Source organism: Myotis nattereri, assembly GCF_964212035.1.
Source record: "Myotis nattereri genome assembly, chromosome: 3".
In the NCBI taxonomy this organism is placed as follows: domain Eukaryota; kingdom Metazoa; phylum Chordata; class Mammalia; order Chiroptera; family Vespertilionidae; genus Myotis; species Myotis nattereri.
The window spans coordinates 45,105,241-45,132,785 of NC_138077.1; the positions used below are offsets into that span (position 1 = coordinate 45,105,241).

A 27,545-nucleotide genomic window follows, 5' to 3' on the forward strand; every position below is an offset into this window, starting at 1 on the left:
CAAGCATATGTGCTAAAAGATCAAGACAGAGTCTTATTTCTTTAGACTCAGTATGGCACATCTTCTCAATCTAAGAATCAATAGAGTCTTTCTTTGGACTCAGTATGGCACATCTTCTCAATCTAAGTTCTATACTATCCACCTTCTTACCCTACTTATCCTCTATAGGGGGGTCTGCAGTACCCTGGTGGAGTCCTATCCATCCCGAGTGTGGGGTTCTCAATGGGGGGGGGGGAGTTACCTAGGGGAATCCTGTTCCAGGGGTTCCCAAAGGTGTGGACGGAGTCGGTGAAGACTATCCACCCTCTTCCTACGGTGGAGTCCTATCCATCCCGAGAGTGGGGCTTACCTAGGGGTCCCTGTTCGGGTGCCAGATGTTGAGGTCCAACCCCAGCGGGTCCAGGGGTCCCCAAAAGTGTGGACGGCGTCGGCAAAGAAGGAATGACATGGAGACAGCGTTCAGTTGATCAGCAGCCTAGCCAGGATCGCTAGCCAAGTTCTGGTCAGGATCTCCAGCCAGGTTCTGTGTCCATGTTCTCTTGCTAGGTTCTGTCTCTAGGTTCTGTCCAGGTTCTCCAGCCAGGTTCAGTCACCAGGTTCTAGTCAGGTTCTCTTGCTATGTTCTATCCAGGTTCTGTAGCCAGGTTCTGTCTCTAGGTTCTGTGGCCAGTTTCTGTCCAGGATCTTTTGCCATTTTCTCTCCAGAGAAGTTCTTCTGTCTCTACACAGGTTCTGTGTAGGTTCTGTGTCTAGGTTCTGTGTCGGTAATTTTTGAATAATAATGGACCATATTCCAAGATTGCCTCACAGGTCATGGGGGCACTCCTGTTTTGTTGTGTGTTCTTTTTTTAAAAAAAAAAAATAACAATACTTTAATATTAAAGACACTGAAAGCCAGTAAGTTATCTTTGTTATAGAATTTGCCAAAGAAAATGCCTTGGATAATCATAATTGGATTTAAAATCTCAAAGTTGTTAAAACATAAATAGATGTAATTAAAATGAAGAATTTGTAATAAAGATTTTCATTAATAATTATAAATATAATAATAATGAAAGTCCAGTCACTCAAGAGGAGACTGACTATATGCTCTGTTAGAGGAAAAGGCCAGTCTCCATTCTTCCTGTAAAGGCAGAGAAGCCAAAGCAGTAACCTAAGATGTTATTTCTAAGGAAGAATGTAGCAGTTTAAACCCAAGGGGCTAGAGGCCTGCTCCCTCCTTCTACTTCCTTTTCTCTGGCCTCATATGCCTATACATAATTTTCCAAAGTCCTTGGTAACTTCAAGACTTTAGAAAAGCATTTATAATATGCAAACACAGTTGCTACAGCTGAATAATGGGGTAAGAAAGAATTCCTACTCTAGGGAGCTTACATTGTACTAGAAATTTAGACAAGATACAATTGATTGCTCCTTTTCTAGATTTGTTTTATTACATGATAAATAAAAAGTATTTGTTGTAGTCAGTAAATTGGGCCTGGTATTAGTACCCAAATCAGCCTCCTCGAAAGTCACATGCTTTCCTGTTTATTATGCTGCCTGTATACACTGGCAAGTCCTGTTTCTGAATCTTCACTTGAAACTCCCACCCTGATCAGCCCTGTGCTCCTTTCCAACTCTTCCTGGACCATGCAAATCAGTCATCTCCTCCCTCTCCCACCCTCGGCTTCTCCATTTTTCTGGGTCCCTCTTTCTTCCAAGTCTAAGAATTTACCCAAGTCGTTTTCATCCTTAGTTTCATTTCCTACATCTCCCACCACCCCCTGGCCCTGCCACACACACACTAGAACAGTGGTTCTCAACCTTGGCTGCACATTAGAATCACCTGGGAATCTTTTTAAAATCCTGATTTCTGGGCCTCATCCTCCAGAAATTCTGTTTCTTTGTTACTAATGTTGTGACCCCATCTCATAACAAAGAAACAAATTTTTTGGAGGATGAGGCCCAGAAATCAGGATTTTAAAAAGATTCCCAGATGATTCTAATGTGCAGCCAAGGCTGAGAACCACTGCCCTAGACTAGAATCTCCTTTCTACCATCATCACACACTTGAAACTGCTTCAGTAAGTCAGGGATTCTTAACCAACCAGCCCTAATATTAGATATAATTTATATGAACTAATTACCAGGCTCTGCACATATATTATCTCATTACTTCTCAGGAAACCTCATAAGACATTATGATATCTCACTTTTCTAGATGAGAAATGGAGGCTTAGAAAGGCTGTATGACCCTGATTTGCTCAGGATCACATAGCAGTTAAGTAGCAGAGGTGGGTGGGAATCAAGGTTGGGCTTACTGCCAACCTCATGTTCCTGCCACTCTGCTATAAGGCCATCATTCAGCTCCCATCAATCCCTCTTTTCCAGGGACTTTCAGGGAGATTGACTTGCCAAGCTATGTACCCGATCACCAACAACAACGAAACCAAACATCTTTTTGGGGGGAAGAGGGTAAGACTTGCAGGCAAATATCTACTAGCCCTTATCTTTAACCTACCTTTAGACCGCCTCTCCCTGAATAGTCTAACTTCATCTAATAGGTCACTTAGGTTTGGTGAATGAAAGACCCCTATAAAGTCCACCAAACCAGAACAAGAAGGAAGGACAGGGTAAGCAGGCTTCACTCAAACCATCTCTCTTTAAGTTTCTCCCCTGTCTCCTCCACCCAGGAAACATTTTCCTTTCTACAACAGATCCAGTTGGATGGAGAGAGGCAAGCTTTGCCATGACCAGAAAGGATGCCCATTTTTAGTTTTCATTCATGCCAATGTCCTGGTGTGAGACTCTCTGCACTCACTATGTCCCTGTGCATGTGCTCTGCAGGAGTGTAAAGAAATTTTATTGAAAGGGGTCTGCTCATGGTTGCATTGTTGTCACATGTAGTGACCTTCATACATAGCTTTGAGAAAGTCATTTGGGAAAGGGAATAGCAGGTGGTGTGTTTTTTTTCTCCTCCTTTATTAGATTGTACTCTGATTTTCTATACAAACTTGTGCAATTGCCTGGAAATGTGCTCACACATGTCTTCCAAATAAGAACAAGCAGGTCAACGACCCAGTGTTGTAATGTTCCAGCCTGAGATCTGCTTGGATAATCCAGCAGAACCATTTGTCCTTTTGTAATAAAGCAAATAGTGGAGGGCAGCAGGAAGCCAAGCAGAACCCTGAAGTGCTAAGGCAGAGAGAGGAGAGACAGAAGAGATAAGAGGCTGAAGAGGGTTAACATCAGCCTCCAAGTTAGCTTCCAATTCTTGGTGAAACTCCCAGAGGGAGACTGATAAGTCATGAAGTTACTTGCCATCCTTTTCCTTTGTTCCAGGCTGCTAACAAGTTTCACCCAAGAGGACCAACTGCAAGAAATTGACTGCAATGATGAGGATGTATTTAAGGCTGTAGATGCAGCTCTGAAGAAACACAATGATGGAAGCAAAAGTGGCAACCAGTTTGTATTGTACCGCATAACTGAAGGCAACAAGACGGTGAGTGAGTTGTGTTTAACTTGAAGTCATTTGGGATTTGTGCTATCACTTGAACCCACGACAAACACACACACACACACACACACACACACACACACACACACACACACCACAAAAAAATTCCTGATAATTAAAGGTAGAGTCTTACAGCTCTTAGAAAAAACCAACCCCACTCTCTGGACTGGAACTTGGGCAGGGTATGACTAATCTTCAAGCCTCCAAGGTTGGCCTCCTGGGTGATCAGAGGACAGGTATTCTAGGCTGAAATTAAAGAAAGATAGATGCAGTCATTTGAAAGGGACTATGTAGAGTGGGAAAATCCAGAAACTCAGTCAGGCCACAGCAAGAGGATTTACTTGGTGACCGGCCTTAAACTAAAATATAAAGACCTGCAAACCTCAAAGGGGAGGAGGTGTTTAGGGGGATATGTCTAACACATACTGTATAATCTCACACATAAATGGAATCTAAATAATTCAAACTTAACAGACTTAGAAAGTAGTATGATGGTTGCCAGGGACTTTGGGATGGGAGAAATGGGGAGGTGTTTGTCAAGGATACAAACACTCAGTTATAAAAAGAGCCTGGTAGCTTAGTTCAATGGATGAGTGTCAACCTATGAACCATGAGGTGGTGATTCAATTCCCAGTAAGGGCACATGCCTAGGTTGCAGGCGTGAACCCCAGTGTGGGGTGTCCAGGAGGCAGCCAATCAGTGATTCTCTCTCATCATTGATGTTTCTATCTCTCTCTTCTTTTCCCTTCCTCTTTGAAATCAATAAAAATATATTTTAAAAAATAAGGTGAGTAGGCCTTGGGGGTCTAATGTACAACATAGTGAATAGAATTAAAAATACTGTATTGTACAGTTGAAATTTGCTTAAGGGCTATATTATAAGAGTTCTCACTACACACACAAAACAGGTAATTATGTGAGGTGACAATGTGTTAATTAGCTTATTTGTGGCAATAATTTCACAATGTATACATATAGCAAATCATCTTTTTGTATATGTTAAATATGTCATTTATTTATACTGTGATAAATATTCCTCAATAAATTATACCTTGATAAAACTAGGGTAAATGAGGAACAGTGGGGTATGTCAACAGGAGTCAGAAAAGAAGTTAATGTAGTTCTACTATATTAGGTAAAATATCTACTATGAAGGCCCAATGGCTGAATGAATCAAAGGTAACAGCAATATTCTAGTTGGTTTTAAATATTCTTTATCACTGATGGATACACTCAGGTTGAAGATAAATCCTGACAGGATGTGTGATTCCAAGAAATACAACTGGATGCATCAAAACTACTGTATTAGGTTGAAGGGTTGGGGGGGGGGGGAGGATGAAGGGTTTAGTTGAAATTTTGTTGTTGTTGTTTATATGAAAACATTCAGAATGATGCAACTGAAAGGGAAAAAATCAAACAAACTTTAGCTTTAATTCTCTTTAAAGTCAATCATCATCTTTGATAAAGGAAATATTAAGCAAAGCTGGCTCAGCAGACCACTCTTCTCTCCAAGGACATCCCTGGGAAGAGTTTGTCTGGGTGGCTTTGAAAACAAGCAAATCAGATACAACACAAGAACACTTAAAGAATGTGTATGCTATCATGTATCTCTGTGGTGGTTCATTCCACAGAACGAATGCATATTTGACACACTGCCTTGTTGCATAACTGATCTATTTATTATCGCATATAGATATCATAACGTCATTGAGGGAGTAATACTACAGGACATTATAAATACGTGGTCCCATGGATGCTCTTTTTTGCACTGTCCTTGACATCCCAAGCCCAATGACCTTACTCATATATCATGACTGTCTCCACCAAATTTTTCCAACTCCTTTAATTTCTTGCAGTCTGTGTTTCCACCTCTTGTTGTTCCAGTTCAAACAAATAACTAGGGGGACTAAGTAGCTACCCTGATTTTCTTCTTTGTGGTCATTTTCCTGAAAGTTGGGGCTCAGCCTTTGGCTGTATCCATATAATGATCTTGGACACTGTGGAAAAACATCAGATAGGATCATATGACTTGCTGTCCAGCCTTAATCAATAAACCTCTGGAACCTTTAAATAAAAGTGCACATGTAAACATCCTGCATCAAGCATTGTTGAGCTGTCATCAACGTGCTTGCGTCTGTTTTACTGTTACAATATTAAGTAAATATGGAAACAAAGCCATTCCACAGGGTCATTTTTGAAAAAGAAATTCTGGTTCTGTTTTCTAAAGAAATGTAGAAATTCTTAATTTGGATCTATTTATAGTTTCAGCTTTCTTCAGCTGCCAGTGTGTTATCCATCTTTAGCCTAAAAAACCTGGCATAAGAGATTTTTGTTTGTTCACATATGATCATCTTAGACCCTTTTATACTTAGAAAATTAACATCTTTCTTTGGGGAAAATTCTTGGTTATTCTGCCATAACAGAATATGTATTAACTTGTAGATTCAGTGGTTTGATACCTGTTTAATGATGTGCTGATATTCCAGAAGGATTTCTTGCATTGGTGAAAATTAAGATGGGACATAGGGAGGATATTTTTGTTTTTGATGTAGCCTGCTTTGAAACTAAAAGTGTTGTGTAATGCAAAAGAAAACAAATTATTTTTAAATGGAAAAAAATCAAAGTTAAAAAAATACACGCTTTCAATAGTTTGTTCAAATGGACTTCACTATGTCTCTATGATAGTTTACTTCGGTGGAAGAAAAAAATCCATCCATTTGATATGATGAGATTAAAGAAAACAGCCCATTGGGCTTTTTATTTATTTATCTATCTATTTATTTATTTGTTTATTTACTTATTTATTTATTTATTTCTGAAAGTAACATTGAGCCACTCTGATTTACAAACTAGTGTAGTCATGCGAGTCCTGGTGCCTTCGGCAATATTTTATTGGTGTTGTCGTCATTGTCTGACATCTGTGGCAAATGCTTTGTTGTTGGGTATTTTTTTTTTTCCTAAAATGTCCACAGAATCACTATCACCTACTGCTTTATCAAAATCTGAGACCCAAAACGAACCTCGGAACTATCATGTTTGACTCTATCATCTCTCAGATGCAAATACTCTGACAAGTGAAGGGTCCAAGAGAGCCCTGCCCCTGGACTCAGGAGACCCGAGTCTGGGTTGGCTTTGCCTTTCCAAGGTGGGAGGCTTCCTGAGCTCTGCGCTCTCTACTTGGGCCTCCTTTCTCTCACCTGCAAAGTAAGGGGCTGGGCAGCAGCACCTCTCAGGTCTCCTGCTGCTCCAACATGCCAGGATATTGCATCTAAAAGCTCATCTAACTCAGAACCTTTGAGCTTTAAAAGTTTTATTTATTATTTTATGGTATGTTAGAAAAAAATAGAAAACTAAACAAACCAAATAAAAATACTAAAATTAAATTAGTTATTACCCATAACTAATCCCATCATCCAGAGATACCTGTTAACATTTTTTTTTTCAAAAAATGACAAAAGAAAGTACTCTTGTTTGTTCGTTTGTTTTCTAATTGTAAAAGTAATATATATATTTGTTTTCAAAAAATACTCAGACAATTTAGAAATGTTTGTTTAAAGAAGAGACTAAATGATAACCATAAATCCACCACTGAGACGATATGTTAACAGCTTTGTTGCATAACTTTTCAGGCTTTTAAAATCATATATGTGCATGTAATTTGGTTTCTACAAAAATAGGGTAATACTATGTATACTACTTTGTTACTTGAAAATACATGTTTATAAATATATTACGAACATTCTTCCAAGTATTTATAACTTTTAGTAGTTTTAGTAAATGTTTTGCTCTTATTGAATTAAATCAATATCAGATATACATAACTGCACCGATCCCTCTCCAATGGTCTGCTGTTGTCAGTTGAATGAGCCCTATGTATCTTTGATTCCTTTTTTTCCAGGGAGACCAGGACATATTTTATTCTGTCAAGTACGAAATTAAGGAGGGCGACTGTCCTGTTCAAAGTGGCAAAACCTGGCAGGACTGTGACTACAAAGAAGCTGAGCAAGCTGTAAGTGTGATGGTCCAGAGCCTCCAGTTTTCTCAATCGAGACTGCGAAGTTATTCTATTAGTGCTGGGGGTGATGAGTACTGTGGAGCCTGCTTGTGAGGGGTGCACATAAATGCTTATATGTGTACAGAAGGCAAATGGTTGATGTCTATGTTCTTGCACAGACAGAAAGGGCATGAGGGGCCAGCCATGAGATTGGAGAAAGCCCTCCCATGAAGAGGGGACTCCTATGATAAATTGGGTGCTTTATTTGTGCAGACCTGAGTTGGAATTCTACTCTGCCTCTAATTAGCTGACCACTTTTAACCAATGGGCTCCCTTGAAAAAGGGAGGTAAAATTGACCTAAATTGGAAGATGAAAGGAGATACATATGAAAAGACCTTGTTTTAATAACAAGGAATCTTAACCAAATGCCTAACATCTGTTTGCCACACCACAGCTGGTTGTTTGGCCTTACCTGAGGGAGTGAACAGCCAGTGTCTGCCAGGAAGGAAGCCACTCTTTCCACAGTCCATGGACTCACCTCTTTAATGTGTCAAAATGTTATTGGTAGAAATGGGGTGTCCACTGGTGGGAAGTGGGGGATCCCTTTCCCCACTGGACGTTGGGGATTCGGTCCTCACGATATTTTGAGAAAAAGAATTTTCTAAGACTCACACAGGAAGATGAGAGATCTTTATTTGTGTGGAATTCCATATCTGCATTTCTAAAGTCCCATTTCCCTTAAAACAGTCCTAAAAGAGGCTCCGCCAAACCAATGTCACAAGTTTCCATTCCATGGTGGAGCTGAGTCCGGCACAACATCAGACTAGATCCCATCCATTAGTCCATTGTGTGTGTGGGGGAGGGGGGGAGGCGGCGGGGGGGGGGGGGAGCATATGGATGTAGGCCCTGTGGGTGTATGCAGGGAAGTGTGTCCCCTGCAACAAGCGAGCCAGGAGCCCCAGTGTGCAAGAGAGGCAAGAGAGAGAACTCCTTTGTCTAGGAGTTTAATATCTGAAATCTTCCCGTGCTTGCAGTGGCCACACCAACTATGTTCCCAGGGGTGACTGACAGACAAGTATCTTCCCTAGGTCACCCAGACTTTACTGGGCATGTGTCTATTTGGCCTTCCCTTTGCTCATTTTCAGTTAATGACTGGTTATTACAATGGTATCAAAAACACCGCATCCACTGTGCAGTTGAACCCTGAAGTTGAACTGTTAAGAGGAGAGTTTGGCAGGCTAGTTTTAGGGCACTGTGTTCACCTTGTTGAAAAAGAAATATCAACAGTGCTCCAAAAATAACATTGTTTTAAAACCTCACTATCTATACTGCCTCTCCTCTGGACATCTCATGAATATCAATAGCTTGTAAATAATAATGATTAGACTACAAAAACATTCATTCTTGTGTCTCAAAACTCTGTTAGAAAAAAATCTTGTTTTAAATAAGAGAAAAACATACTTAGCAACAGCACTAGGTGCACTTCTCCATCTGAAAGATTAAGATAAATGGTTTCTTTCTTTCTTTCTGCCTTTCTTCCTTCCTTTCTTTCTTCTTTCTTTCTATTTTCTTTCTTTCTTTCTTTCTTTCTTTCTTTCTTTCTTTTTTTTCTTTCTTTCTCCTTCCTTCCTTCCTTCCTTCCTTCCTTCCTTCCTTCCTTCCTTCCTTCCTTCCTTCCTTTCTTCCTTCCTTCCTTCCTTTCTTCCTTTCTTTCTTCCTTTCTTTCTTTCTAGGCCACAGGAGCATGCATGGCGACCATAGAAAAGATACCAAATGTGGAATTCTCCGTAGCTACCCAGACCTGCCACATTACTTCAGGTAGGTGATACATAGGGTGGCACTGTAGGGGGAAAAGAACCATTTCATGTGGGGCCAGGAGCATAACCTGGACAATGACCCTTTCCAGAGAGCAGTGGGTGGCTGCCTTGGGGGGTTGGGGGGTGTCTGTCATGGCAGAGTTCCGAGATGGGGCCAGGCTACTGCCAATCATCCCCTGGCCTCTCTCTGGACAGCGGCACTGAATTAGGTGTGTACAAAGGCCCTGGGAGAGGACTAGAAAACGTGCCACATGCTTCAATTGTGGGGGTGTAGTAGAGCCAGAAAAGCACAGGCTTTGAGGTCAGATCTGGCCTATAATCTTTCAAAAGCTCTTCACCTTTTTGGTTTCCCTTTTCCTTAAAAGGGGATCAGAGGAATTCTCACTTCAGGAGGTTATTGTAGACTGAAACTAGATGGCAGGCTTGAAGTTAAAGCATAAAAATGTGTTGATGATCATCAGAATAAAAGTAATCATAGCTGACATCTATTGAGCACTTATTGCTAGCCACAGTGCTAATTGTTTTACATATGTTGATTTATTTCATCCTCACAACAATCCTATGAGGCAGTGTTAATATTCTCATTTTATAAATGAGGAAACCCAGGTCCACCACAGTTAAGTATCTTGCCCAGTATCCCATAGCTAGCAATTAGCAGAGTTGGTAGAGTAGACCTTGTAAGAATGAAGAAACTTCTACAGAGACATAACCACTATTAGCTCCTTCCCTCTGGTGGCAGAGTGGCTGGGTGCAGAAGAATGGGCACCTCTAGGGACTGTCAGTCACAAAAGCCAACCCAGAACTGGCCGTTTGGAAGATAGGGTTTTAATATAGGAGGCTCCAGAACAGCATCTTCAGCCACACTCGGGAACATCAGTGGAGGAGCAATTGTTCTATAGTCATCCATAAAGAACCCACAAAAACTATATTTCTTGAGTGTCAGCTCTTGCAACAAGTGGAATTCAAAGAAAAATAGTACAAAACAGAAAAGAAATCAGAATTAAAAAAAAAAATTTTAGTAGCTTTTATTATTTAGTTTAAGAACTTTAGCTCATAAGCAAATTTTCATATGATCCAGAACACAGCACTTATATACTATGAGAGAAAAAGCTCTTTGCCACTCTTTGTAGATCCACAATTACTACTAGGTCCACAATCCCTTATCTGTGGGAAACCGCCTATTGTCTTCACTAGCAGAGAGGTATGGACAGAGAACCTGGAAGGCTGGTGACCATTGAAGCCCTAGCAAAGGTCAGAGCTGTGCACCCACTGTTAGTCCAGACAATGGTAGCTGAAGCAACTTCCCCACCAGATAGTCATGTAAATCCTTATTGATAAGATAGTCTATGTGTTACTGGAACTTGCCTGCCTAACGGCTATGGGTGTATCCCAAACCAATAAAAGGTTGGCAAAGCCTGAGCACCAGTGGAAGTCCTTCCCCTTGAGTTGGACTTACCCGCCTGGCCCCCCAATATTTCCAAATTATCTCTTGTCTCTTCTCTTTCATTTGTGCACGGCTCCTCTTCCAGATCCTGAACCCTGAACCACGCGGGACATAGGGGGAAACATTTACAACACTTATCTGAAACCTGTTTGGCCAAATATGTTTCAGAATTCAAAATTTAAAATCTTTTTTAAGTTTTTAAAAAATCTGCCTAGAAATGTTGGAGCAGGATTAAAAATCATTCCATTGCCTGGAAAAACTGAATTTACATCTTTCACCCTCAAAAGACTGCGCCATATCTCCTCTTACCCAGTCAGAGCTGCCCTTGAGGTCAGCAAACCAGTCTCTGGTCTCTACTGCCTTCCCTCTCCCCTCTTCTGTGTTCATCAATCTTTGTTCTCCCTTCAGTAATTCTCTCTCCTTTCCTATGTAAGTCCCCTCCAGTCTGTTAACTTTGTCCACCACCCTGATTCAGTATACCTTCTGCAAGGGAGAGCAGTGAGGAAAGCTATGAATATTCACCTAGTAAATCTTTTTTCTGACACACATGCTTATGGAGTGAGTGCCAAGAAACAGCTGCAGGGGGAGTTGTGTTGAGGGACACTGTTGTAGAACACTGTTGGCCCCCTGATTCTGTTTGGGTCCTACACACTCAGACAGTGAGAGCCCAAGGCAAAGGGGCCCAGGATGCCTTCATGGTTTCCTCTCTATAGCGTGTGCCTCTACTAACCAGTGGGTTAAGACTATCTGTTATAAACATTACTTGGTAACCTAATACAAGCTCACTCCTGTTTTAATATTTTGTATTATTTTATTAAAATCCAGTCAGTGGCACCCCATTGTTACTGTCGACCACTCTTAATTCACTTCAGTGGGTCTATGCACACCCTGAAATTACATGGAGAATGTTGTGAGTACCAGCATTTTCCTGGAGAGGGCCCATAGTTCTCATCAGGTTCACCAAGCAGCCCATGACCCTTGGAATACAGTTCATAGCCCCTGGCCTCCACAGAGTGGCCTGGGCTCCACAGCAGAGGACTCTCTATTAATTGTCCAGACCTCAATCTCCAGTCCCAGTCTCCTGCTTTAAGCCTCAGTAAAAAGTATACAGGGCATCCCACACGCTGCCCCTGACTCATCCTGCTTCCTTGAGAGCCATTCCTCCCTTTGTTCCTTCTTCTTAGGCTCACACTACTGGAAACCAAGATCAACAGTAATTAACATAAATGTGAGAAGTCAGTCAGAAAGCTGACCTGGACTCTTTTGATATTCACAGGGTGAATATTTACATTTTTTATCTACTGCTGACTCAATATCCTAAAGCAAGCTCCCCCCAAAACCTGATAATCTTACTGTTTACTAAACATTACCATTGAAATGTCTGTTTGCATTCCTAAAAGGCAATTGTGTATTCTAGGAAATAACAGTAGCCCGAAAAGAGACTCAGTGGAACTTTACTACTGTTAAGTTTTCCCTGGCTTCCCCCCATAATTCCAAATTAATATTTCTTGTCTTCTGTGTCAATTGGCACATCAGCTCTTTCTCCAAGCCTTTGAACCCGGAAGCCACTCTGGCCATGGCCTTTCTCATCACACTTTATGATGCCCAGTTGACCTTGACCACTTTACACCCCTCTTAGCTCAGGCCTCTTCTCCTCGCGAAAGTCTTTCTTGAGCTCACTCTGGGCTCCTGCCTTTCCAAGCTCTTGCCAAATTATTTTGAAATATTCATCTGCAGTTCTGTCTCTCCCACTCCACTTTCCTCAACACCTTCACTACTGCGGGGGCTGACCAGCAGCCCCTGAACGATGGATGAACAGATTACTCAGACACAATTTGACTGTGAGAGAGAGGGCTAAGGGGCTCCTGGCTCTAGCGGCCAGAGCAGCCTGGATTGCCTGCCTTGTTAGCCTTTTACTGCAGTTTTTATCTCTAGATACAATCAAAAGGGTGAGTAATCTTGGGAGGACACAGGTGTTTACATTGTCCTCTAGGCAAGGTCATCCAGGGTTGAAGCATAAGGATTCCAGTAAACACCTGGGGTCAGTATGTAATCAGACTTGTTTGGAAAGGTCACAAATAATTAGGGGTGCCGCCTTCAACACTTCCCTATTTCTCCTCTAAGTCGGAATTCTGATAAACAGGGGAGGTGGCCTTCCACACACTTCCCTTTTATCAGAAAGTCCTCCTTACAACTTTCCAACCAAGTCTCTTGTGCTCCCCAACACACCACAGTGACCATTACTAACAAGTTAACATAACCATTCAGTCTACCTCAACACATGACATTACAGAAGGAGCAAAATATATACATGTTTGTTGAAATGAATTGATACAAAACATATTATATCCTGAATAAGGCCTCAAGGAGCTTTAATTAACACTGAAAAAAAAATAATATCATATCTGTAGCATTTTACTTTTGTATAAGAGGATAAATTAATGTATTATGTCTATAATTTACAATTTTATAAAATAAATTTAAAATAATTATGCACAATAGTATGCACATAAGATGTTCATAAGTCAATGGTAGGTTTTTTCTCTTGACAAAAAGCAGTCCTGTGTTCTCTTTTTCTAATACATACCAGAATGTACTAGAAAGTTGTTTACCAGGGTCTTCGATATTATCTTACTTATTTAGGACAATGTATCTGAATGTGGTTTTGCTCATCAACGCTGCCCTTTTGCCTACTCTTTCTTTGTCGAGCCAAGGGGCCTGTGGTGTCCTCCCAGTATGACTGCTATGGCTGCCTGCACCCCATAAGGACTGTCCCCCCAGACTTCGACCCTGTTCTGAGACATGGCATTGAACATTTTAACAACCACACTGGTCATTCCCACCTCTTTGCTCTTAAAGAAGTAAAAAGGGCACAGAGACAGGTTTGTACTTTAGTTTCCATTTCTCACAGTATTGTTAAAATTTGTTGGATCTTTATGTTTAGGGTTTCATTACCTAAAATAAACCATTGGTCAATAAAAAAACCTATGATTCCATGACTGGTGGTGAGGGAGCTCTTCTATGTCCTCATCTGACTGGCATAGGAGGTAAAGAGCTTTCTCTTGAGTCAAAGTGATTGGGATACTGCAATATATAAAGGGCAGAAGTGTGGCTAATAAGACCCTGGCTCTGAGGTTGGTTTTAATGAATGGGTAGTCAAAAATACATGTTTTTCTTAGAGATGGTGAGATGAAAAGATCATTCTAGCCTTAAGGTTTTAAGAAAATTACATTATAACTTAGTTATCATGAGTCAAACATGGCTCCAAAATATTAAATGGTAACAAAACAGTTGGCACGGCTTTCTGAGCACTCTCTAAATTATAGTTTTCATATCATTAAAAGAAAGTAAATACTTGTAAATCTGGCCTTTTCATTGACCCTGTTCACTAAGTCTTTACTGACAGTTGACTGGGTCCTGCCAGGAGCCGGTCCATCCTTGCTGTTTCAAGGGACCTGGCATATATGGCATACTGTTCTTAATATGTTTGCTCACCTTCTTGGCACTATATGTTTTAACCAAGGTCACCTCTCTGTGAAAGGTTGTTTCCCCAGGTAGGGATTTTCCCCTGAAGTTAGGGATGGAATAAAACCCCTTAACTAAGTGCCAGGTGGGTAATTAATCACTTTAACTACGAACAATCATGCTTAAGCTACATAATCTTTACTCCCTGGAATAGAGATAAGAAATGCCCTAACCTTTGGAATAGAGATTGATAGGATTGGAATCAACTGGTATAAATACAGATGTAACAAGACAACAGGACACAGAACCTAGACACAGAACCTACACAGAACCTAGAGACAGAAGAGCTTCGCTGGAGAGAACATGGCAAAAGATCCTGGACAGAAACTGGAGACAGAACCTAGAGACAGAACCTAGCGAGAGAACCTGGCCGAAGAACCTAGAGACAGAACCTGGCTACAGAACCTGGATAGAACATGGCAAGAGAACCTGACTAGAACCTGATGACTGAACCTGGCTGGAGAACCTGGACGGAACCTGCCTGGAGAACCTAGCAAGAGAACATGGACACAGAACCTGGCTGGAGATCCTAACCAGAACTTCGCTGGAGATCCTGACCAGAACTTGGCTAGAGATCCTGGCTAGAGATCCTGGCTAGGCTGCTGATCAACTGAACACTGTCTCTGTGTCATTCCTTCTTCGCCGACTCCGTCCACACCTTTGGGGACCCCTGGACCAGCAGGGTCCCTTGTATTTCAGTGTTTAATTATGAGGGACTTACTTTAGACAGTAACATTCCCTGCTTTTAATAGACCATCCAACTTCCCTTCATACAAGATGCATGTTCTACCAAATTATGTTCATAGCAAGCTATCGGGGTGGGACTAGTCCAAGATAGAGCAGCACAAAGCTTACTGCCTGACTGTCTGGAAACCTGAGAACTTATCAGTAAAGGCCATTCTAGCTCCAAAGTGTTTTTAACCCTTTGAGTTAGCAATACCACTGCCCAGCTCAGGCACCCACCCCTGCTCTTCATGTGGTTGGTGCTGCCTCCTCAGAGCAATCTTCATTAAGCTCCTCATCTAACGCCGCCCCAGCCATTCTCAAACATATCAACCCCTTTGCTTTCTTCATAGCACCTGCCAGTCTCTGAAATAAATGTATGAATGCATTTGTTTACTGGTATTTTATCTGCAGTATCGTTCCACAAGAAGGTAAATTCCATGACAACAGACACCTTGCTATTCTTATTTCACAGGGGTTAAAACAGTGCCTGGTGTATAGTAGACACTCAATAAAAAGATAAATGAAAAAAAAAGTGTTTTTAACCATCTAGAAAAGTATTATTAATATTTCACTAAATTAAAAGAACATTATTTTTCTGTTGCCTGGCAGAGGAAATGTTGCTAGGTTTTTCTTAAGAAAATACAGTAATTCCACTTATATATTGCTTTTTATTTTCAGATATGAATGAGTGTGTGTGTGTGTGTGTGTGTGTGTGTGTGTGTGTGTTGAGGAGTGTGAGAGTCATAAAGTGCTCAATATTTATTCAGTCATGACTTTTGCCTAGTAATAGGAGTTTATAATTTTGAGAACTTGCAATATGCCAGGCAGTATTCTAAGTTCTTCATAACACAGTGAATAATGTTTAAACTGCCCTTTAACTATTCAATTCAACATTGTTTCAGGTGGTGTCTGGATGGAACTATGAAGTTACTTACTTAATTCAGCAAACTAGTTGTTCCAAGGAGAATTTTAAGTTCTTAACCCGACACTGCAAGGCCCTTCTCAATGGTGTAAGTAGGCAAAAATTGAATTATAATGTTATTAGCATTTGGTGTCCTGTATTTACAGGTGTGGGAATACTCAGCTGCATAGGAAGACTTGACAGTAAGATTTTAGATGGCATGCATGAATTCACAGCCACATTCTCCATGTCACTAGTCAAGCTGCCTTACCTACCTGGTCACAAGATCTGTACATCTGGCAATAAGCATTCACAGATATAACCGGGGCTTGAGATAAAATGATGCCCTGTCAAGTTTGTCTGTTCATGTCTTCACACTTTCCTGTCTCCCTTTCTTCCCCACCTGCTTAAGGTCCTTCCCGGTGCTCCTGAGCCCTGGACGCTCCTTAACTTCAAACTTGCCATTGCTTATTTTTCCCCTCCTCTCTCTTTTTATTTTTTTATTTTTAAAAATATAGTCCTGAACCTCCATAACTGTATCAGAACCAACACTATGTTACAAGAGAGTATCACAAGGTGGCAGTAGTTAGTGCATGTGCAGATGCCTAAAGCGCAATGACCATTCCAGGGATATTTGCATTTTAGCAGAAAACTACTTAAAGCAAGGGATTGCTTCAAGCCCTTTAGTCTGTTGTTCTACTTCTACAATTCTATTATGTGGAAAGAACATGAGAAACCCAGACAGTAAGATATTAATTTCAGCATTATTATTAATAGAATAACATTGGAAATGTTTTCAACATTAGGGAATGTTTAAATAACTTACAGTATATCCATACAGTAGGATATATGCAGCCATTAAAGTATGTTTACAGAATTTTTTAGTGACTTAGTAAAATGGTTATTATAATATGGTAAGTTAAAAAATTTATAAAATTATAGATACATATTAATTTAAATATATAAAGTAAATGTATATACCAAAAATGATGTAGGGGACCTGGCTGGTTTGATTCAGTGGATAGAGCGTCACACTGTGGACCAATAGTAGGTATTCTTGTCATCTTATTTCATGTGTTTGTGTAAATAAATTTATTGTTGTTAATGCTAATATCTAATTGTTTCTTATTCTCTCTTTTGCAACGGGATTATGTTTTGTTTTGTTTTCTATGTGAAGTCAACATCTTATATTTAATGTTACTAGTTGTTTACTTTAAAAGTTCTTAAAAATATTTTTAACTTATTTACTTCTGAAAAACTAGGTTACCAATGAATGTACAGATCTTGCATACGTGGATCCTCAGCTAAGAATTGCTTCCTTCTCACAGAAGTGTCAGATTTTATCAGGTATGCGATAATACATGTTTGTGCTCTAGTAGTCCATGTTGATCCCAGATAACTGGCTAGGTGTTTTTATAGGAATTGTGCTTTAGGTCCCATGGTATAATCAACAACCCTTACAGCTGTATCCCATTTCTGCATAGCTGTGTTGTAGCTGATGCAGTTAGGACTACTCTGCAAGTGACCAGAGGTAATACGGTGTCAGAAAGAAAGATTTATGTTCTTTGGGCAAAGATGATCTCCAGACGCAATGTCAGCTGGTCGTCCTTGTGTATAAGATGTCACTACATCAGGTGTTATAAATTGGGGAAGCTGTATCTCCTTTTTATTAACTCAGAATAAAATCCTTCTAATAAATACTTTTTTTTCTGCATGTTATAATGGAGGGAAAGTGAGATAGATAGTGCACAATTATGGTCAAGCCAGTGTTTCTTATACCAAGAGTTGGCTTTTCTCATACTTGGAAGATACTTGCATACATTCCACAGTGAGAAGCATCATTGAAGCTTCCTGCTCACCAGAATCAGAGGACTTAAAACTTTCCCACTAGAGAATCATTCCGTTAAATGAAGCTTTGCTTTTTTACACTTTCTTTCAAAAATGCAAAAACCTAGGAACAGTGCAACACATTGATATTGAAGGTGTACTAACTAACACCTTCTGATGGAAGGTTTCCCTAAATGCCCTTGACTCTGAGGAGAGGAAAAGTGGGCAGGCAGTAAGGTGAATGTCACACAGACAACATCAACCCACTCACTACTGGCCTTTAGGCTGCACATGGCCCCATATAAATGAGTGCTGGACAATGTGCAGGAGAAGACCTAGGCTAGACAGCTCCTTCAGTACACACACTGACTTAAAACCTGATTCTTCTTTCAGGGGAAGATTTTACCATAGGTTGCCCTGGCTGCCCCATAGAGATACCTGTCAATAGCCCTAATCTGAAGAATGCTCTGACTCATTCCATTACAAAGCTTAATGCAGCGAATAATGCAACTTTCTATTTCAAGATTGACATTGTGCACAGAGCAACATCACAAGTATGTAAATTAAGCTAAAAAAAATCATGATATTATAGTCTATGTGCAAACTGCTTACTAATATTGCCACTGATCTTGGGTTGGGAAGTAGTATACCTGGTAAAAGGAATTGAATGTCAAGTCTCAACCTCACTACATGCTTGCTATGTGATCTTGAACAAGTCATTTAGAACCTTCCATTTTCTGTCTTTAAAGGACTGGGGTGAGACTCAAATAGGATAATATATGTCAAGCGTTGGCCGGGTAGCTCAGTTAGAGCATTGTCCCAATATGCCAAGGTTGCAGGTTTGATCCTCCGTCAGGGCACATGCAAGAAGCAACCAGTGAATGCACAAATAAATGGAACACAAAAAGAGATATAATATATGTCAATACATTATCTTCTCAAACTTTAAAGTGTTTTATAAATTCTAGCAACTATAATATAATTAATAAAATGTAAGGCAAAAAAAAGCTACTCTTATTCTCTGCCTTTCTAGCATCATTTCTTGTTGTAGCATCACTTAGTGCCTTGGGATCAGCCACATGTCAGTCTATCATCACCCAGACTCTCTTCACAGTCTCACCTCCAGGTCACTTCCCCCTCCCTAGGTGTCCTTCTGGCCCACAAATGCACATCTAGGGCTTCATCTTTCCTTCCATGCCCTGTCAATAGATATGGAACATCCTAGTCTGGGCTTAAAAGACCCAGTTCTACCAGAGCCTCAGCCCTCATGACCTGGGTAACCCTGGGCTGTCATTCAGACTCACTCAGTCTTGTGGCCCCATCTGTAAAATGAGTGGCTGGGTGAGAAGATCCCAAATTTCTTCCAACTCTAACAGCATCTGAGTAATCTATTCATGGGCAGATTCCTATTATAAACCTCAAAACTGGCCTTCCTAAAAGTAAACAAAATAGAACCAACAAAAGTAATCAAAATAAAACCAAACTGTTTCAGCAAACCAACATAATCTGATAGGGGGAGGGGTACTTCGATTATAACAATTCATACTTTTTGCTCAGTAATTGAATTTCTAGGAATTTAAAATAGAGTCTTTATAGACATGATACTCATTGCAGCTTTAACTATAAAAGACAACATGGTAAACTGTCAAAACGATCAATAATATAGAAATGATTAAATACTGCCTGGCATATCCTTAAAATAGAGTATCAAGGAGCAATTTTAAAGCATCCTTGTGAGGAGTTCTTGATGTGGGAAATGCCTTGTGATAAAATATGCAGTTGGAAAAAAAGGGGCCATAAAATTGACTATACATTCTGCTGTCGAGTGTGTTATAAAAAGCACAGAAAACTACTGAAAGGAAACAAATGCCTCCGACTATCCACAATGGTGGTTTAGGTGATGGCACATTGGACTGTTTATTTTCATCTTATAAATCCTGTATTAGTTTCACTACTGCAGGGGAAACCAAACCAAATGGTACGAAAATAAGTCAAAACTGACACTTTGTCTCTCTCCTACTCAGGCAGCTATTCCTGCCCCTGACACCACAACCTTTCTCTCTCCTTTCACGGACACATGACCCATGTTAGTGGTGTACTCACATGGTACACCAATCCATGCTATTCTTTTTTTAAAATTTAGATCCTTTATTATTTAAGTTATTACATATGTCTTTTTCCCCACATTAACCTCTCCCTGGCCATTCCAATCCCCAACACATTCCCTCACCCCCCTACGGTCCGTGTCCATTGGTTATGCTTATATGCAAGCATACAGGTCCTTTGATTAATCTCTTACCCTTCCATCCCCTGCCTTCCCTCTGAGGTGAGACGGTCTGTTCCATGCTTCTATGTCTCTGAATTTATTTTTGTTCATCAAATAAATTGTTGTTTATTATATTCCACAAATTAGTGAGATCATGTAATATTTATCTTTCTCTGACTGGTTTATTTTGCTTAGCATAATGCTCTCTAGGTCCTTCCATGCTGTTGCAAATGTTAAGAGTTCCTTCTTTTTTATAGCAGCATAGTATTCCATTGTGTAGATGTACCACAATTTTTTAATCCACTCATCTGCTGATGGGCACTTAGGCTGTTTCTAAATCTTAGCTTTTATAACATGTGCTGCTATGAACATAGGGGTGCATATATCCTTTTTAAAAAAATATATTTATTTTTTAAAGTATTACATATGTCTCCTTTTTTAGCCATTGACCTCTCCCCAGGTATTCGCACCGCCCAGCACATGCCCTCACCCCCTAGTGTCTGTGTTCATGGGTTATGCTTATAGGCATGCATACAAGTCCCTTGGTTGCTCTCTGACACACCTACAGCCCCCCACAGCTATTCTTATGTTTGTCAGCTTTTCTTCTCACTTCATATTTCTGCTTTCTTGTGAAACTCCCTTATTCTTGATGCAGGAATACCATCTACTCCACCATATATTGCATATCAGAGGTTTGCTGTCAGGAGAAAACCACTCATTTTACATGACTACCTAGTCTTCATAGTGCTTGCAGTTCTCTGTTAATTAATGAATCAACATCCTAGCACATTGTGTATTTGTTTATGCTAAGGATGCCAGGAGAACAATAGGTAATGCTGTTAATTGAAGGGAACTGACATTCCTTCACTTGCCAAGTCAATTTGAAATATGGTGAGAATCTCAAACTTACTTACAAAAGATGAATCTTTACTGGTTTTTACATTTAAAGAGAACAATTTGGCTGTTCTGACATGATTATTCAAGGAAGCCCTGCTAGAAGCAGCCGCGTTACTCGAAATCCATTTACCATGTGATGAAGTTGCCAAATGACCAATTTTTGCCAAAGATTTATTTTACAGATTTGGTCTTGCCTTGGGTTTGCATATTTAGTCCTCTTTGGATGCATGTCCATTTCAAGCTGGTTTCAGATGCCAAATATTTCTTAAATTCTCCGTTTGCTCATGTGAATGATGTGAATGCAGCCACTGTCCCTACTGTTGTCCGTATTCCTCCCTGTTTTTGCTCAGATGAATAAACTTCAAGGATCTGTGTGTGCACATTCAGGAAGTTTTCCTTTAACAAAGTACTAGAAATGTCAAGGCATATGTATAGTATGTCTAAGACTTCTGATGCAAATTGCCCAATTGCCAAACTATTTGCAGTTATGCCAATTTACATTCAGACCACCTGGCTATAGGATCTTGATCATCTTGCTTTGAGTTCTATTCCTACCAACAGTGACTTCCCACATGTGGCCAATACCAGGTATCACCACTGTTTTTTATCTTTGACAGCATATGGAAGATTAAAAATGCTGTTGTGTTGTTGGTTTTTATTTTTTTAATCTTTGGTTATTAATGAAGATAGTCATTTGTTTCTGGCTTAATGGTCATTTAGACTTATTTTCTGAAATACTTGTTCATGTATTTTGTTCATTTTTTCTTGTTGGGCTTTACATGCATAAGAATATTAATCTTATACCATATTTTCCTCAGCTTTTATTTTTTATTTTGCTTGCTATAATGTTTGAGAATCAGTTGTCCTTTCTGTCTGAACATATTTAGACTTTTTTTCTCCATTTATGTTTTCTTCCTCTGGTTTTCACCTAAGAAAAGCCTTCTTTGTCCTGAGACCTGATGGATACATATTATATCTTTGCTTATTTCTTTACTTTAAATTGTTAATGCATTTGGAATTTATTTTGCTATGTGGTTATCTCTACTTTAAAAACAAAGGTTGAGCAGGATGGGTTTGAGCAGGGAAGACTTTTGATAAGAATGACACCTGATAGTAACAGCAATATAGATGCCATCTTGAGGCCCTCAAATGGAAGAATTATATATCTATTTAATTCCTTCTTCTTGACCCCGAATAGAGTTGAGCCATCAGTTGTGGTTTGTGTCACATATTGTCCAGTTTCTTAGGCAACATTACTGTGATCAACATTATGGTTACGGAAAATTGAATTCAGTTATAGTCTAAACTGAGCAAGAAAACTTATGATCACCAAAATATAGACCCTATAACCCTCTTAGGAACTTCCTCCCCATTTACACCTACACCCGGAGTCTTAAAAGTTAAGTATCAATTTTTTCTTAAAAATGTAACCATGTTTACCCAACAGATCAATGCCAGAAAAAGTAGAGGGGGGCTTAGCTCTTCCTATGACTCTGTTCTGCTCTCTTCCTCCCACCACACATTTTCCATGCTTTTAAAAAACTCAGAGAAAGAGAAGACAGTTGTTTTGCTTTTTCAAATGAGATTCTACTATCACCCTGTGACTTCATTTATTTTATTTTTTAATACAGTTTTATTGATTTTAGAGAAAGAAAAAGGGAGAAGTAAAGAGAACCATCAATCTGCTGTCTCCTTTATACCCACCCACCCCACCTGGGGATTAAACCCAAAACTGGGGCATGTGCCCTGACTGAGAATTAAAATCATACCCTTTGGTGCATGGGTTGAAACTCAACAAACTGAGCCACACCAACCAGGGCTGTAACTTCATTTTTAAAAATAATAGTCATCTCTCCAGGTCAACTGATATATTCATGTGTTCTTTCACACACACACACACACACACACACACACACACACACACATTTAGATCCTAGAATGAAGTACTGAATAAATTGGACTACAAATTGGGCCATATCAACTAACTTTTTAATAAACAATTTAAAGCCATTTTTACCAAGTATATTTTTTAAATGTTAGAGATGTAAGATATGGCATTTTGAAATGACTTTTAAAAGGCCATATGTGCAATTTTATTGAAATCAGTGCATTTTAAAAAGCATGAGTTTAAGTTTTTAAATAAATAAAGTGTGCCTCTTTTATATAAAAATAAAAATAAAAATATAAATATAAATATATAAAAAATATATATTTAAATATATATATAAAAAATATATAAAAAAATAAATATAAAAATTTATTTTTATATAAAAATAAATAAATAAATTGGGCCACAAAGTACTCATTGTAGACACAGCATTGTATAAAGATTAAAACTGATGCTAAGGTACTGGCCATTGTGGCTAAGTTGGTTGAACAACGCCCTGAGCACCAAAAGGTTGTGAATTCAATTCCCATTAAGGGCACATGCCCAGGCTGTAGACTTGATCCGGAGTAAGGGGCATTAAGGAGGCAGCTGATCAATGTTTCCCTCCCTCTTCCTTCATCTCCCTCTAAAAATCTATTTTAAAAAACTATTGATAGAAATTAAAATGGTTTCTTAATATAAAACAATTAAGAGAGGCAAACTAAAAAATCCAAAGAATTTTCCTCATCACAAAATTTAACCCACAATTTCTGTAGTGACACTAACTTCTCTAATTCAAGACTTGGCATGATAATAAGGCATACTTAAAGAATATGTGTAAGTTTTTCTTTTAGATTCTATTACAACCTGAGCGCTTGAATGTTGTTGAGTAATAAAACTCAGAAAAGTGTAAGATAAAATTGTAGCCTTGTTTCTTTTTATATAAAAGGAAACAAGACTCAAAACAGCCAAATATTTTACACATGGATACAAACTAAAAGTTTAGTTGTCAAACATTTGTACTTTTATTTGTAAACCTCTCATTTGATCATTGTATAATTAAAATTTTAATATTCTCCCTTAAGGTCCCTTAAAGCAAAAGCATATCATCCTATATAATAAAGAGGTGATATGCAAATTGACTGCCACTCCCACACACAAGGTGCCTGCCCCCATGTGGTCACAAGATGGCTGCCCCCTTGTCATCACAAGATGGCCAACACAAGATGACTGGCAGGGGAGAGTAGTTGTGGGTGACCAAGCCTGCAGGGGAGGGCAGTTAGGGGCAACCAGTTCAGCAGGGGAGGGTAGTTAAAGGCAACCAAACTGGCAGGGGAGGGCAGTTGGGGGCAACTGAGCCAGCAGGGGAGGGCAGTTAGGGACAATCAGGCTAGCAGGGGAGCAGTTAAGTGCCAATCAGGCTGGCAGGGAAATAGCTAGGGGGTGATCAGGCTGGCAGGCAGAAGGAGTTAGGGGCAATCAGGCAGGCAGGCAGGTGAGCAATTGGGATCCAGCAGTCCCGAATTGTGAGAGAGATGACCGACTGCTGGTTTAAGCCCAATCACTGTGGTCCCCCAAGGGGTTCCAGATTAGGGAAGGTGCAGGATGAATTTCATGCACCAGGCCTCTAGTTTATTATATAATATTAATGAAGGTTCACTTTGTGCTAATTAATTTTCCAGGTGGTGGCTGGAATTAAATATTTTATTGAGTTCACAGCCAGGGAAACCACATGTTCCAAGGAAAGTAATAAAGAGTTGACCGAAAGTTGCGAGATCAATAAACATGGAGTGAGTAGTCATGCAACTCTATACTTATTCCCTGGATATCTACTTGATATTTTATACTTGTTTAAGTATTTCATGAATAACACTGTTCTCTCTTTTGGCTTTTGTTTTCACGGATAGGAAATGCTAAGATGCACTGCTGATGTTTATGTGGTACCTTGGGAGAATAAAATTTACCCTACTGTCAAATGTCAATCACCAGAAAAGGTATGTTTCTAATTAGTCAGCTTGGGTAAATTTTGCTCATTCTGCAAAGTCCTATTTGGGGTTGAAAATGAACCACTATTTAAATGAATTGGGGGGCTATCTTTTTAGAATGGAGAGAACTCTCACATTTCTGTGCTTACCTCTCTTTTTTATGTCTAGAAAGGAAAATAACAGTCAGTCCCCTAATCATTTCTCACCCTTTGTCAGTGTCCCATCCTTCAGGAGGCTCTCTCTTAATGAAGGGAAGACCCTGCTGTGCAGAGCCAATACTAGCTCTGGGGCTTTAAGATGTGCCTGAGATGCTTCACTGGCATCTGCCTCCATTCAAGGGACTTGGGAGAAATACAGATCTCATATCACACTTCACATAGACTGAATCAAAATCTGCAATTTCATATGGTCCCCAGGGTTTCATACCCACATTCAAGTGTGAGAAGCATTAGTTTGTAAAATCTTTTCTATGGACAACACAAAACGGTGTGCAGGATTTTAAATCTTCCTCATGAGTTTTCTTAACTAGCACAGAAAATGGACAAACAAATGTGCCTGTGGCCTACTGCAATCTGCTTTTCTAAGAACAAATATGTACCTTAGAATGGATGTCATCAACATTCATACAAAGATTCTTGCCATTATGAATAAACTGTGGCATCTGGTCTCTGAACACATGTGAAAATAAGGAAAGTCAAGAGACTGAATGTGAACTTCTTAATAGGGCAATAATAATAATAAAAGCTACCAGAGGTCAAAGAGGGACAACAAGAAAGACAGACTGGCCAAAGGGAGAACAGGGGGAAGTAAACTAATTGACTTTCTGTTTCCCAAACGGGCTAGTTATATCAAATAGTTACTCTCACTTCACAAAGCTATTCTGATAATTCTCTTTCTGAGTCAGAGTGTTTCTCATAAGTCAGTAAATTCTATTTACTCATTAACTACTCTTTGCAACAAGGCTTTGAAATAGGAGTATTCTGTTTGTTTATTTGCTGCGGAGGCTAGAATGAGCAATCTTTAGTTTTCAGCAGCTCTGAGTTTAATGATAACAATAGAAAGCAGGAGTAGTGACATAGAAGATTTTTTTTTTGTAATTGACAAGGGAATATCATAAGATGTGATGCAAAATTTATTCAGAAATTTTATGAGGAAATTCCTCTCCAGCCACACTTTATCATTGAATCATCTTTTTGCTACAACATTGAGAAGCTCTGATTTTTACAAAAAAGGGACAATATGATTGTCTTTAATTGCTTCTAATGTGAGGGAAGCACGCATTTCAAAATCCTTGCTGTACTCTGCGTAGGGAAACAGGACAGGGCTTTAAACAGCTATAGTCACTTGTGGATGCATGTGCCACTGCTACTTCAAGTTATTGGATGCATTTGAGCCTCTGAGTTTTTATTCCATTTCAAACATTATCTGTACTTTTCAATAAAGAACCAATGATGTCAGAAAAAAGTCTCCTCTTGTCAACTGGTTGCTTCACTCTTCTCTTGTTGAATGATAACACCATATTAACAGAATTTTACTGTACTTACAGAAGCCACTAAGGCCCTGCGTGTACAAGGCCCGACCTCGGGAGGCAGGGGCACAGCCAACATCTGAGAGTGTGGCCTCTTGACCAGTGGGCAGAATCTCCACGCCTGGTACAATAGCCCCAGCAACCTGTCAGCAGCCCTGAATGGAAGGACAAGAAGATGGGATAGAATGTCAACAAAGAAGAATGCCATTTTATCATTCTGTTTCTGGGTGAAATAAAGTTTGATCTTAATGTTCTCACTCCTGGTTCATTCACAGTAGCCTGCTTTCAGCCACACCCATCCTGCAGCAAAGTCCAGTTGATCAGAGAGCACACTCTGCCATGGAGACTCATAGTGCAACTCTGGAACAGGCGAGGATACCTTAAGTGGGCCTTCTCTACCATCAGGACCTCATCATGGGCTCTAAATCAAGGGTTTGTGGGTGATGTTTCCATTAGCAATGTACGGAATCTTTCTCCCTTCCCTTTTTCCTCTCTCACCTTTTTTTGTTTCCTCTCTCTCTCCTGATTCCAGCCCAAAGTTAGGAGTGATTTGTGTTGCTTTGTTCCTTTTTTTAAGATCTAGATAACTACCAAAAAAAGAAAACAAACAAAAATTCTTTGTAAATAGGACGCCTACCAAGTTTTCATTAGCAAAACATATCAAACCTCAAAAAAGTTTAAAGAAAATTTAAAATTATTTTTTCTAGTTCAAATAATGGTAAAAATTAGAAATCTAATAGAATAAAAAGTGATATGAGATTTTTTAATTTTCTGTACTAGGTATTTACTGAGTGCCTATTGGAGCCATTTACCATGCTAGACAGTTTCTGTTTGGTGTGTGACTTAGTCCTCACAACTCTGAGGTCCCCAGGACCACCTTTCATTTACAATGAGGAAACTAGCTCCCAGTGCCCTGCTCAGGGTCACATAATTACTACACGACAGAGCTGGCATTCATACTCAGACCTTTTGGACTTCATTACATCAAGTTACCATGAGGTATTATTATCAATGTCAGCATTACAAAAACACATTTCGAATCTGAGATGATCATTATCTCAATACAAAAACCCTTATTGAGTATCTTATTGTGTCTGATGCTGTTCTGAGTACTGCTCAGGGTAAACTATGACTCAGTTAAGCACTGGCATTGGCTTACTGTTTGCTTAGCATTAGGTATTAGAAAATAAAGTAAAACTAAGTATCTCAAATTTAATAGGGCTCCTATAATTGGTTTCAAAAGATCACTAAGACTTCGTATGAATCTAAGA

The 27,545-nt window shown here is 39.6% G+C and overlaps 1 protein-coding gene and 1 pseudogene across 2 annotated transcripts in view; both read left to right on the forward strand.

The window, feature by feature from the left end:
- Positions 1-27,545, forward strand: part of LOC308515343 (histidine-rich glycoprotein-like) — a 285,767-nt pseudogene that overhangs the window by 118,607 nt on the left and 139,615 nt on the right. The window lies entirely within an intron of this gene.
- Positions 1,338-26,527, forward strand: LOC308516864 (kininogen-1-like; the record flags this gene model as incomplete). Its single annotated transcript, XM_081087975.1, has 11 exons — positions 1,338-1,342; positions 3,322-3,481; positions 7,395-7,505; positions 9,225-9,309; positions 13,462-13,634; positions 15,906-16,013; positions 17,167-17,251; positions 18,125-18,285; positions 24,444-24,551; positions 24,669-24,755; positions 26,293-26,527. 11 exons carry the CDS (start codon positions 1,338-1,340, stop codon positions 26,371-26,373), a joined length of 1,164 nt encoding a protein of 387 aa, XP_080944101.1. The 3' UTR covers positions 26,374-26,527.